The sequence below is a fragment of the Capra hircus genome, assembly GCF_001704415.2.
Source record: "Capra hircus breed San Clemente chromosome X unlocalized genomic scaffold, ASM170441v1, whole genome shotgun sequence".
Taxonomy (NCBI): Eukaryota; Metazoa; Chordata; class Mammalia; order Artiodactyla; family Bovidae; genus Capra; species Capra hircus.
Window position 1 is genome coordinate 24,689,992 of NW_017189517.1, and position 13,990 is coordinate 24,703,981.

At 42.5% G+C, this 13,990-nt stretch overlaps 1 protein-coding gene across 1 annotated transcript in view; it reads left to right on the plus strand.

The window, feature by feature from the left end:
* Window positions 1–5,269: 5,269 nt before the first annotated feature.
* LOC102188659 (zinc finger protein 280C) overlaps window positions 5,270–13,990 on the plus strand; it is a gene marked incomplete at its 5' end in the record, with an annotated part of 49,422 nt that continues 40,701 nt past the window's right edge. Inside the window, 2 exon segments of the mRNA XM_018044295.1 lie at window positions 5,270–5,316; window positions 11,786–11,940. Of these exon segments, the coding sequence (XP_017899784.1) occupies window positions 5,270–5,316; window positions 11,786–11,940 (202 nt within the window).

Sequence of the window (13,990 nt, forward strand, 5' to 3'; positions counted from 1 at the left end):
CTTTACCACTGTGCCACCTGGGAAGCCCAGCTAGCAACAATACTAGCAGCTAACGCAAAGCAGGCACTAATTTTTGCCAGGCACTCACTGTTCTAAGTTGCATGAATTATCTCACGTCTTACAGCAATCCTCTGGTGCAGGTACTATGCTTATACCCATTTGTCTGAAAGGGAGACTGAGGTACAACAAGAAAGTGCCCCAAAGTCACTGCTTTTCCCTAAGGTTGGCTCTGTCATCTTAATCTCCAGTTCTCAAGTAAACCCTTTTCCGATCATCAGCAGCAGATATTTATTGTGTGTCAATGATTTACAAGGACAGGGAAGCCTGAAGTGCTGCAGTTCATGGGGTCACAGAGAGTTGGACACGACTTAGCAACTGAACATTAACAATTTACAAGACATTGTGTTGAGCGCAGTAAAGACTTGCACTGTTACTGAGGGACATAAAAGAAGACCTGACTGGAGGGAAGCACCATGTTCAGGAACGGGAAGACTCAATATCTAAAGATGTCAGTTGTGGCATGTAGAATTCATAGTTGTGAGATAACAGAAAATATAAGTGTTGGGCTCTGGCCTGGTTGCTGGCACAGAGCTCTTGAAACCCTGTAATTTCCTAACTGATGAGAGCAAAGGAGCATCTTTTGTTCTAATATTTGTTTTTTAACCCTGGTTTCTGACACAGGGCTCCTGCAACCCTTGTAATTACCTGAGTGGTAGGAGTGTCTTTTGTTCTCATGAGGTGACTCTGGGTGGGCTCCTGGATGGCTCCCAGGTGGGGGCTGGTCATCAGACAGAAAAGCCATGTTTAGAAGCTTGAAAATTTCAGTGACGCCTGCCCTCCATTCTCTTGAAAAGGGAGAAAGGCTGAAAATGGAATAATAATGTTCAATCACGACTATGTGATGGAGTCGCCATAAAAATCCCTAAAGTATGGGCTTTGAGAGCCTCCAGATTGGCGCACAGTTGGAGGTGCCTGGAGAATAGTGCAGCTGAAGAGCGAATGCAAGCTTTGCCCCCTTCCCACATTACTTGCCCTGTGCATCATTTCCACCTGGATATTCTTCTGTATCCTTGTCATAGCCTTTAATTAAACTGGTAGATGTGAGGAAGTGTTTCTCTGAGTTGTATGAGCTATTCTAGCAGATTAATTTGGCTTCCCTGTAGCTCAGCTGGTAAAGAATCCACCTGCAGTGCAGGAGACCTGGGTTTGATCCCTGGGTTAATTGACCCCTAAGGAGTGGTGTCACTGGAACCTCTGATTTGCAGCAGCTTGGTAAAAAGCACAGGTAACCAGAACTTGCAATTAGCATCTGAGGTCGGGGTGAGGGGGCATTTTGTAATACTGACCCTTAACCTATGGGATCTGACACTATCAGATTGTATCAGAATTGATACAATCACCAGTACCTGGCGGTGTACTGGTTGGGATTACGGACTTACACTGCCACGGTCTGGGTACAATCTCTGGAAACAGAAATCCCACAAGTCATGCAGTGAGGACAAGGGCATTTTGATGAAGGTGAAAGGGAGTGAAAAAGCTGGCTTAAATCTCAACATTCCAAATACTAAGATCAGGTCATCCAATCACATCACATCATGGCAAATTAAGGTGGGGGGAGTGGAAGCAGTGACAAATTTTATTATCTTGGGCTCCTAAATCACTAAGGACGGTGACTGAAGCCATGAAATTAAAACATGCTTGCTGATAGCTCAGTTGGTAAAGAATCCGCCTGCAATGCAAGAGAACCCATTTCGATTCCTGGGTTGGGAAGATCCCCTGGAGAAGGGAAAGGCTACCGAACCAGTATTCTGGACTGGAGAATTCCATGGACTGTATAGTCCATGGGGTCGCAAAGAGTCAGATACGATTGAGCAACTTTCACTTTCACTTCATTGCAAAGGAAAGCTATGACACAGCTAGACAGTGTATTCAGAAGCAGAGATATCTGTTTGCTGACAAAGGTCTGTACAGTCAAAGCTATGGTTTTTCCAATAGTCATGTACAGATGTGAGAGTTGGACGATAAAAAGGCTGAGTGCCAAAGAACTGATGCTTTCAAACTACGTTATTAGAGTCGAGTCCCTTGGACTGCAAAATCAGACCAGTCAATCCTAAAGGAAATCAACCCTGAATCTTCATTAGAAGGACTGATGCTGAGGCTGAAACTCCAGTAATTTGACCACCTGATGCCAAGAGACAATTCAGTGGAATAGGCCCTGATGCTGGGAACACTAAAAGCAAAAGGAGATGGTAGCAGAAGAGGATGAGCAGATTAGATAGCAACACCGACTCAATGGACAGGGATTAGAGCAATTCACTATTAGGAGATAGTGAAGGACAAGGAAGCCTGGCCTGCTGCAGTCCATGGGGTTGCAAAGATCCGACAGACTTAGTCACTGGCCAACAACAGGCAGTATTTTGTCCTGATTAGCTGACTCCTAGCCTGCTATTTGCTCTGATTGGCAGAGTGCTAGCCTGTACTTGCACTGATTGGCTGACACTAAGCTGGTACTTTGCTCTGATTGGCTAATTCCTAGTCTCCACTTCACCCTGATTTTCTGACTTCAAGCTTGTAGTTGTGGTGAGTGGCTCAATCCTAGCCTATACTTTGCCCTGATTGTCTGACTCCAAATTTATACTTTGCCCTGCTGGGGTGACTTCAAGATTTTACTTTGCTCTGATTGGGTGACTCCTATGCTGTACTTTGCACTGATTGGCTGAGTGTTAGCCTGTATTTTGCCTTGATTGGCTGATGTCTAGCCTATCTTTTGGTGTGATTTGCTGACTCAAAGCTAGTACTTTGCTCTGATTGGCTGAGTGCTAACATGTGTTTTGCCTTGATTGAATGACTCCTAGCCAGTATCTTGCCCTGATTCGATGTCTCTTAGCCGGTTCAGTTCAGTTCAGTTCAGTCGCTCAGTCGTGTCCGACTCTTTGCGACCCCATGAATCGCAGCACGCCAGGCCTCCCTGTCCATCACCAACTCCCGGAGTTCACACAGACTCACGTCCATCGAGTCGGTGATGCCATCCAGCCATCTCATCCTCTGTCGTCCCCTTCTCCTCCTGCCCTCAATCCCTCCCAGCATCAGAGTCTTTTCCAGTGAGTCAGCTCTTCTCATGAGGTGTCCAAAGTACTGGAGTTTCAGCTTTAGCATCATTCCTTCCAAAGAAATCCCAGGGTTGATCTCCTTCAGAATGGACTGGTTGGATCTCCTTGCAGTCCAAGGGACTCTCAAGAGTCTTCTCCAACACGACAGGTGAAAAGCATCAGTTCTTCGGCGCTCAGCCTTCTTCACAGTCCAACTCTCACATCCATACATGACCACAGGAAAAACCATAGCCTTGACTAGACGGACCTTAGTCTTAGCCAGTAGTTTGCTCTAATTGATTGACTCCTAGCCTAGCCTTTGTCTTGACTGACTCCAAGCCAGTACTTTGCCTTGAATGGCTGACTCCTAGACTGTACCTTGTCCTGATTGGCTGGCTCTTAGCCAGTTGTTTGCTCTGATTGGTTGACTCCTAGAACATACACTGTTCTGATTGGTTGACTCCAGGCGACTATTTTGCCCTGATTGGCTGGCTCCTAGCCTGTAGTTTGTCCTTATTGGCTGGAAATTAACATGTTTGCTCTGATAGACTCCTAGCCTATACTTTGTTTTGATTGAATGACTTCAAGCCAGTACCTTGCCCTGAATGGCTAACTCCTAGCCAGTACCTTGCCCTGATTGGCTGTCTTTTAGCCAGTAGTTTGCTCTGATTGCTGACTCCTGGCTTGTACATTGCTCTACTGGCTGACACCTAGCCTGTACTTTTCTCTGATTGGCAGGCTTCAAGCTTGATGGTTGGCCCTAATTGAATTACTTCTAGATGGTACCTTTCCCTGATTGGCTGTCTCGTAGCTAGTAGTTTGCTCTGATTGGTTGATTCCTAGCCTATTCTTTGACTGGAATAGCCGATGTCAAGGTTTTGCTTTGCCTCTGATTGGCAGACTTGTAGCCTGTGCTTTGCTCTGAATGGCTGAGTGCCAGCCTGCAGTTGCCTTGATTGGCTGCCTCCTAGATAGCAGCCAATATACTTTGTCCTGATTGGTTGACTCCAAGCCTGTACTTGCCCTGATTGGTTGACTTCTACCCTGTAACTTGCCCTGATTGGCTAGCTCTTAGCCAGTAGTTTTCTCTGATTGGTTGACTCCTAGTGTAGGGAACAAGGTATAAGGAAGGTTGAGAAGTGCTTGCAAAGGAGACTCTCAACCAGGGCTGAACATTCTTGCAAACGAGATGTTCGGCTAAGAATCCTGTTTGTTCCCGTGGGAAAAGAACATTTCTTGCACACAAGAATGTTTCTCTGATTCCTCAAAAGGAACAGACCCAGGGACAAAACGGATTCTAAGTTGATAAGGAAGTTCCCCAAAACAAAGTCTTAGCTGCAGTAAATAAGTCAAGGTAAAGGTTATCTCGCCCTGCGCCTGTGCACTGTATAGCCTCTGAATCATAGTGCTTGGCAACTTGCCCTGTAGGTTGTTGTGCAAGGGATATAAAATAAAGCAGCTGTAAGAAGCAAGTGTTAAAATACAAAGATTCAAACCACTCTGCAGTGTTGGTGTTTCATTCCGTCGCCAGCATCTGGCACCCAGCGAGGGACACGACGGAACCGAAAGGGAACAACGCTCACCATCTCGTTGGAAAACTTGTAGCCACTGCTCAGATTCCTCGAGCTCTCCCCTTGAAATGGTTAACTGATGTCCCTAAATGGGTTGAGCAGTGGCCGCTTCCAAAAGTGAAGCTCGAGGCTTTAGAACAATTAGTAGAAGAACAGCTTCAATCTGGCCATATTGAACCTTCCACGTCTCCTTGGAATTCCCCTGTTTTTGTCATTAAGAAAAAATCTGGTAAATGGAGAATGTTGACTGATTTAAGGGAAATTAACAAATGTATACAACCTATGGGAGCTTTGCAATTAGGTCTCCCTTCTCCTGCTTTGATTCCACAGAATTGGTCTTTGATGGTTTTAGATTTGAAGGATTGCTTTTTTACTATTCCTTTGCAAATGAAAGATAGGAATAAATTTGCTTTTACTATTCCAGTGTATAATCATGGGCAGTGTCAGGTGACCTTACTATATGGACGGGAAACTTTACTTTAAATATTAATGATCCTAAGGGGCCATTTCAAGTTCATTTGCATATTAATAAATCTTACTCTGCTATAGCATGTTGTAAAATTTACTTATTCTTTACTGTATGGGCAATGGATTTGGAATGAAANTGAGGCTGATCTTTGTTGGAGCGATACCAGGTTCAAAATCGCCCACTTCAAGTAAGCATTTACTTTCAGTGAAGCAAAGTTTTAACAGATGTTGTTTCTAGTGGAAAATGTGGGACTGTCTTACATGTCCTTGTTATACTATAAGGTGCTGGATGTGAGAGGAGAGTATAGAGGTCAGTAAGAATTTGTGAGAATCAGAAGGAGAATATGGTTAGGAACTTGAATAAGGAGGTGTGAGAGGTAAAAATATGTGAGAGAAAAGAAAAATTTTAACTGAGTTACCTAAACATTAAGATTGCCTAACACCATTGTAGATCTTTTGAGATTAGAAATCATAATTTTATTGGAGCCAAGTCATCTGTTTATCTGTTTGTTAATTTTTCTTTTTCTCCCTTAAGCCCAAATGTACCTAGAAAAGGAAGTGTTGGAATGCTTTGTTTAAAACATCAGACTACTAAATAAGTGTTAGTCTCTGATGGAGTTTCTGACACCCATTCATCTGCCGCCTCAGTGTTTTCTTGATTTATGTCTACAAAATAAAAAGGCTCTGGTTTGTATATCAACGTGAGCAGTAGCTTCTGGCCACACCCATATTTCAGCAAGTCCTGATTATATTCGTGAAGAATATACAGTGGCTTGATTTCCAGCCAGTATACTAGGATGATGCAGTCAGTCAGCACACTTAATCCTCGTGGCTCTGGGAGAATGTCAGATACCTTTGTGGATTTCTGTTAATTAGATTTGATGTTATAATGTAAAAGTGAAGGTATTAATGATGCTTGTTAAATGTCCAATCAATTCCCTGGTGGCTCAGAAAGTAAAGAGTCTGCCTGCAATGCAGGAAACCTGGATTTGGTCCTTGGGATGGGAAAATAGATTCTCCTTGAAAAGGGAATGGCAGTCCACTAGTCCAGTATTCCTGTCCAGAGAATTCCATAGAAAGAGGAGCCTGGTGGGACACAGTCTATGAGTGAGTGAGTGAAGTCGCTCAGTCTTGTCTGACTCTTTGCGACCCCATGGACTGTAACCTACCAGATTCCTTCGTCCATGGGATTTTCCAGGCAAGAATACTGCAGTGGGTTGCCATTTCCTTCTGCAGGAGATCTTCCTGACCCAGGGATTGAACCTGGGTCTCCTGCATTGTAGGCAGACGCTTTACCATCTGAGCCACCAGGGAAGTCCAGACAGTCAATGGGGTCACTACAAAGAGTTGGACACAACTGAGTAGCTAATGCTAAAACTAACAAAAAAAGTCCAATTCAGTTCAGTTCAGTCGCTCAGTTGTGTTCGACTCTTTGAGACCCCATGAATCACAGCATGCCAGGCCTCCCTGTCCATCATCAACTCCCAGACTTCACTCAGACTCACATCCATCGAGTCAGTGATGACATCCAGCCATCTCATCCTCTGTCATCCCCTTTTCCTCCTGCCCCCAATCCCTCCCAGCATCAGAGTCTTTTCCAATGAGTCAACTCTTCACATGAGGTGGCCAAAGTACTGGAGTTTCAGCTTTAGCATCGTTTCTTCCAAAGAAATCCCAGGGCTGATCTTCAGAATGGACTGGTTGGATCTCCTTGCAGTCCAAGGGACTCTCAAGAGTCTTCTCCAACACCACAGTCCAAAAGCATCAATTCTTCGGCACCCAGCTTTCTTCATAGTCCAACTCTCACATCTATGCATGACCACAGGAAAAACCATAGCCTTGACTAGATGGACCTGAATTGGCAAAGTAATGCCTCTGCTTTTGCACATGCTATCTAGGTTGGTCATAACTTTTCTTCCAAGGAGTGAGTGTCTTTTAATTCCATGGCTGCAGTCACCATCTGCAGTGACTTTAGAGCCCCCCAAATAAAAGTCTGACGCTGTTTCCACTGTTTCCCCATCTATTTCCCATGAAGTGACAGGACTGGATGCCATGGTCTTCGTTTTCTGAATGTTGAGCTTTAAGCCAACTTTTTCACTCTCCTCTTTCACTTTCATCAAGAGGCTTTTTAGCTCCTCTCCACTTTCTGCCATAAGGGTGGTGTCATCTGCATATCTGAGGTTATTGATATTTCTTCCGGCAATCTTGATTCCAGCTTGTGTTTCTTCCAGTCCAGCGTTTCTCATGATGTACTCTGCATAGACGTTAAATAAGCAGGGTGACAGCATACAGCCTTGAGGTACTCCTTTTTCTATTTGGAACCAGTCTGTTGTTCCATGTCCACTTCTAACTGTTGCTTCCTGACCTGCATACAGATTTCTCAAGAGGCAGGTCAGGTGGTTTGATATTCCCATCTCTCTCAGAATTTTCCACAGTTTATTGTGATCCACATAGTCAAAGGCTTTGGCATAGTCAATAAAGCAGAAATAGATGTTTTTTTGGAACTCTCCTGCTTTTTCCATGATCCAGCGGATGTTGGCAATTTGATCTCTGGTTTCTTTGCCTTTTCTAAAACCAGCTTGAACATCAGGGAGTTCACAGTTCATGTATTCCTGAAGCCTGGCTTGGAGAATTTTGAGCATTACTTTACTAGTGTGTGAGATGAGTGCAATTGTGCGATAGTTTGAGCATTCTTTGGGATTGCCTTTCTTTGGGATTGGAATGAGAACGGACCTTTTCCAGTCCTGTGGCCACTGCTGAGTTTTCCAAATTTGCTGGCATATTGAGTGCAGCATTTTCACAGCATCATCTTTCAGGATTTGAAATAGCTCAACTGGAATTCTATCACCTCCACTAGCTTTGTTCGTAGTGATGCTTTTTAAGGCCCACTTGACTTCACATTCCAGGATGTCTGGCTCTAGATGAGTGACCACACCATCATAATTATCTGGGTCGTGAAGATCTTTTTTGTACAGTTCTTCCATGTATTCTTGCCACCTCTTAATATTTTCTGCTTCTGTTAGGTCCATACCATTTCTGTCCTTTATCCAATCCATCTCTGCATGAAAAATTCCCTTGGTATCTCTAATTTTCTTGAAGAGATCTCTAGTCTTTCCCATTCTGTTGTTTTCCTCTATTTCTTTGCATTGATTGCTGAAGAAGGCTTTCTTCTCTCTTCTTGCTGTTCTTTGGAACTCTGCATTCAGATGCTTATATCTTTCCTCTTCTTTGTTTTTCACCTCTCTTCTTTCCACAGCTATTTGTAAGGCCTCCCCAGAAAGCCATTTTGCTTTTTTGCATTTTTTTTCCACAGTCTTGATCCCTGCCTCCTGTACAATGTCACAAACCTCATTCCATAGTTCATCAGGCACTCTATTTCTCACTTCCACTGTATGATCATAAGGGATTTGATTTAGGTCATACCTGAATGGTCTAGCGGTTTTCCATACTTTCTCCAATTTAAGTCTGAATTTGGCAATAAGGAGTTCATGATCTGAGCCACAGTCAGCTCCCGGTCTTGTTTTTGTTGACTGTATAGAGCTTCTCCATCTTTGGCTGCAAAAAATATAATCAATCTGATTTTGGTGTTGACCATCTGGTGATTCCATGTGTCGAGTCTTGTCTTGTGTTGTTGGAAGAGGGTGTTTGCTATGACCAGTGCATTTTCTTGGCAAAACTCTTATTAGTCTTTGCTCTGCTTCATTCTGCATTCCAAGGCCAAATTTGCCTGTTACTCCAGGTGTTTCTTGACTTTCTACTTCTGCATTCCAGTCCCCTATAACGAAAAGGACATCTTTTTTGGGTGTTAGTTCTAAAAGGTCTTGTAGGTCTTCATAGAACCGTTCAACTTCAGCTTCTTCAGCGTTACTGGTTGGGGCATAGACTTGGATCACCGTGATATTGAATGGTTTGCCTTGGGAACGAACAGAGATCATTCTGTCATTTTTGAGTTTGCATCCAAGTACTGTATTTCGGACTCTTGTTGACCATGATGGCTATTCCATTTCTTCTGAGTGATTCCTGCCCGCAGTAGTAGTTATAATGGTCATCTGAGTTAAATTCACCCATTCCAGTCCATTTTAGTTTGCTGATTCCTAGAATGTTGACGTTCACTCTTGCCATCTCTTGTTTGACCACTTCCAATTTGCCTTGATTCATGGACCTGACATTCCAGGTTGCTATGCAATATTGGTCTTCACAGCATCGGACCTTGCTTCTATCACCAGTCACATCCACAACTGGGTATTGTTTTTGCTTTGGCTCCATCCCTTCATTCTTTCTGGAGTTATTTCTCCACTGATCTCCAGTAGCGTGATGGGCACCTAATGACCTGGGGAGTTCCTCTTCAGTATCCTATCGTTTTGCCTTTTCATACTGTTCATGGGGTTCTCAAGGCAAGAATACTGAAGTGGTTTGCCATTTGCTTCTCCGGTGGACCACATTCTGTCAGACCTCTCCACCATGACCTGCTCATCTTGGGTTACCCCACGGGCATGGCTTAGTTTCATTGAGTTAGACATGGCTGTGGTCCTAGTGTGATTAGATTGACTAGTTTTCTGTGAGTACGGGTTCAGTGTGTCTGCCTTCTGATGCCCTCTTGCAACACCTACCATCTTACTTGGGTTTCTCTTACCTTGGGCGTGGGGTATCTCTTCATGGCTGCTCCAGCAAAGCACAGCTACTGCTCCTTACCTTGGACAAGGGGTATCTCCTCACCGCCACCCTTCCTGACCTTCAACGTGGGATAGCTCGTCTAAGCCCTCCTGCGCCCACGCAGCACCGCTCCTTGGACATGGGGTTGCTCCTCCCGGCTGCTGCCCCTGGCCTCAGGCACAGGGTGGCTCCTCCTCGCTGCCCCTGACCTCGGACGTGGGGTAGCTCCTCTTGGCCGTTCCTGTGCCGTCGCAGCCTGGCACTCTCGGCCGCTGCCCCTGACCTCAGACGTGGGGTAACTCCTCTTGGCTGCTGACCTTCGGGCATGGGGTCCTCCCGGCTTCCACCCCTGACCTCACACGTGGGATAGCTCCTCTCGGCTGTGCTTCGTGTGCCGGTTGCAGCCACTGGCGACTGACTGTCCAATTAGGATTGTGTAAAATTCAGAGGAACAACATGTTTCGTTTTAGTGGCAAATGAAGAAACAGTCTTTCTCGTTCTATTTATTTCTGTAAAGCCACGAGAATTTACCAAAGAATGTAACCAGCATACCAATATTTTCTTATTATGGCTGTGCATGTTAGTGTGGTTTAGAGAGAGATTAATTTTCTGAAAGCCTAGTTCTTGTTTCTCTGTCTCTAAGCTTAGAATAGCACTTCTATTCAGTTATCAAAGATAGAATAATTTAGTTTAATTCTTAGTATCATTTCCTGTGGCAAACAGATGCTAAGTGGAATGCCACTTCAATGAAGTAAGCATATTGATATATTGCTGCTGATAGAGGAGCAGAATATTAAATTAATGTTTCTTAGTCACTGTGATTTTTATATTGAAGTATTAACCATATTTAAAAGTTATTGAAATCATCTTATTGACGTTGGATATATATTAATTAGAAATAACTATTACTCAACTAGAATAATGTGTATTAGTAGTGATTCTGTCAAAAAGAAATTTGATCCTGGACAAATTTCTTTTTTAAATAACCCAGAATTTAAATGATTCTATTAATGTCTTATGTCCTAAAATATTTTAGCATATGGAAATGAGCTAAATATTTTTCAAAAAACTAATATAAAAGGGGGAATAAAAACTTGTGTTTGATGGACTACAGTCACCAAAAATTACTGTAGAAATTCTTTAATGGCTTGGATAAATACATGGATCTTGAATTTCTAAATGAAAACAATACCAACTTATTTGAATGAAAAGATTTTTCTTCTAAAAGACTTTTGTAGTGCTTAGTCATAGAGCCATTGATATGATAAAAGAGCGCTACTTTTGTGTGACTATACAATTATTTTATGAGATCTAGTTGTTTTCGACTAGGAGTGGAAAAGGGAAATTTTTTATGTCTTACGGGATTTTTTTTCTGCTTTGTACCTTCTCTTGACTAGCAATTTTAGGTAAATCTCTATTCTTCCAAATTTTACTTGATTCCTCAATAACCTAGAAGTTACGGGTTCACATGCATACAACAGTGAGCATTCTTAGACTGATCCAGACTTTTGGTGGAGTGAGTAGATATGAGATACTTTTACAAACTCTAGATTCAATTTAATCTCTGATGGTATCCCTGTCAGTAGTCAAGAGCAGTGGTATAGATAATCCATCAGCTTGCCCATGATGAAACTTCCAGGCTTTTAGGGGTGTGAATGTGACATGGAGATTGGGAAAGGGCTTGATTTCAAGTCACAGTAACCCAAGTCAACCTTGTCAGCATTAAAAGAACGCAATATGCTTCAAGTATTGCTTATATATAGATTTTGGGGGGAAAGTTTTTCTACTATCATGATATATATTTTCACTGAAATAAAAAGTTTTTTAAAGATAATTTTCATAAATATTGTGAACAGGGGTAATCTCGCCTCATCTTCAAAGGAAATAAAGAATGAGACAGTCAAGGTATAGTATTGTTGTATTACTTAAAAATTAAAGTAAAATATCGTGGTAGAATTGTTGTGTAGAAAAATACAGGTGTTGCTGATGCTTTCATGCCTTTAGGTGAACTCGACGAAGACTCTTCAAGTCCAGAGGCTGCCTTTCCTAGATTTCATCCTGAGTCTCGATCTTCAAGTCCAGAGGCTGCCTTTCCTATATTTCATCCTGAGTCTAGATCTTCATATAACTCTGATATCGTTCAGAACGTGCCTAAACCTGTAAGTGTTTTTAAAACTACACAATTAGTGCAGGGACACATTAGATGTTATAATACCCAGTTAGGATTGTGGACTATCGTATCTAGTTATCATCCCAGTAGAAACATAATCACTGTCAGAAAATGTCACCATTTTTATGATAGTGCAACTGATACCCAAAATAATAGTGTCAGGAACTAACTAGCCAACCTGGCAATAAATCACATAGTATGCTTAAATTGGTATAATATTGAAAACTATGCTATCTAAAAGTATTAGCAGTAATGAATATTGCATAATGGCAAAATTCTTAAGATGGTAAGCTGAACAGGGTATTCTTAATTGGAAAGATTTGTCCAAGATCATTATTACTGTTTATTTTGAAAACATACTTTCATAGTTTCGTTTTTAAAACTTTTAACTGAAATAATCGATAATGGTAATATTAACATTTGTTAGTCTGTCAGTATGGTTAAGTCTTAGTTCTAAACGCTGTATATAAATTAATCTGTTTTAATTCTTATGACTTCCCTATGAGGTAAGCACAGTTATTTCCCCCATTTTATAGTTGAAAGTGAGGCTCAGAGAGTCTAAAGGATTCATGATGGCCGGTAATGATGGATCTGGGATTTCAATCCAGGTTAACCCAAAGTTTTTAAATACGCACATCCACACATACAGTTAAGTATATACTGGAGGCTCAGACAGTAAAGAATCTGCCTGTAATGCAGGAGACCCGAGTTCCATCCCTTGGTTGGAAAGATCCCCTGGAGAAGGGAATGGCAATCAACTCCACTATTCTTGCCTAGAGAATTCTGTGGACAGAGGAGCCGGGTGGGATACACTCCACGGGATCACAGAGGGTCAGACCCAACTGTGCAACTAACACTTCTGTTTTCATATGTACATTTAATTATATGCTTTTAAAAACAGAAGCATTATCTTAGAGCAATGATGTATTTCACAGACCACTGGGGTTCCCTGGGACTCTTTCAGGGGACCTGTGAGGTCAAAACCGTTGTCTTAGTAACACTAAGACCTTTGCACTTTTTACTCTGTCAACATTTGTGCTAGTGCTGCAAAGGCAATGGACCTGAAACTGCTGGTGGCTTAATATGAATCAAGGCAGTGATACCCAACTGTACTAGTAGTTTTTGGATTGGTGATCACCAAGCACTCAGAGTAGAAAAATTTCACTTTCACTTAAGAATATCCTTGAAGAAGTAATAAATTGTTTCTAATTTTACTAGCTTTTGACCTTTGAATACACTACTTTTTTAACTACTCTGTGTGATGAAGGGTAGTATGCACAGTGAGTAAGTGAATTTGCTCAGTTGTGTCCGACTCTTTGCGACCCAGTGGACTGTAGCCCGCCAGGCTCTTCTGTCCATGGGATTCTCCAGGCAAGAATACTGGAGTGGGTTGCCATTTCCTTCTCCAGGGGATTTTCCCAACCCAGGGATCGAACCCAAGTCGCCTGCATTGCAGGCAGATGCTTTATCCTCTGAGCCACCAGGGAAGTATGCATAAAGCATTTCTACATCTGCAGTATGAAGTTTCTTTTGAGGAAAAGCACTTGTGAGAATGAATCACAAACTGAACTGGCTGGTTTTTTTAAAAATACAATGCAATTTTTACTTGAAAGAATGACAAAGCACCATGGAGTTTTTTATTGCTGCATAACAATAGTACCACAAACTTAGCAGCTTAAAGCGATATATATGTATTATTTCATGGTTTCTGTGAGTCAAGAGCTAGGGTATGGCCTAACTGGGTCCTCTGCTGGGCCAGGCTGCAATCAGTGTGTCAGGTAGAGAGAGCTGGAGTATCATTTAATACTGCTTCCAGGCTCACATGGTTGTTGGCAGTATCCAGTTCTTTGTGGGTTGTCAGACTGAAGGCATCAATTCTTGCTGCTGTGAACTGGAGCCTGTCCTCAGTTTCTTGCTGTGTAGACCTTCCTAGCATGACTTGGTTGCTTCCTCAAAGCCAGCAAGGGAAAGATGGGCTTTATAAGATAATCATGTGCATCCTGTTGCTTTTGCTAAATTCTCTCGGTTAGAAGCAACCA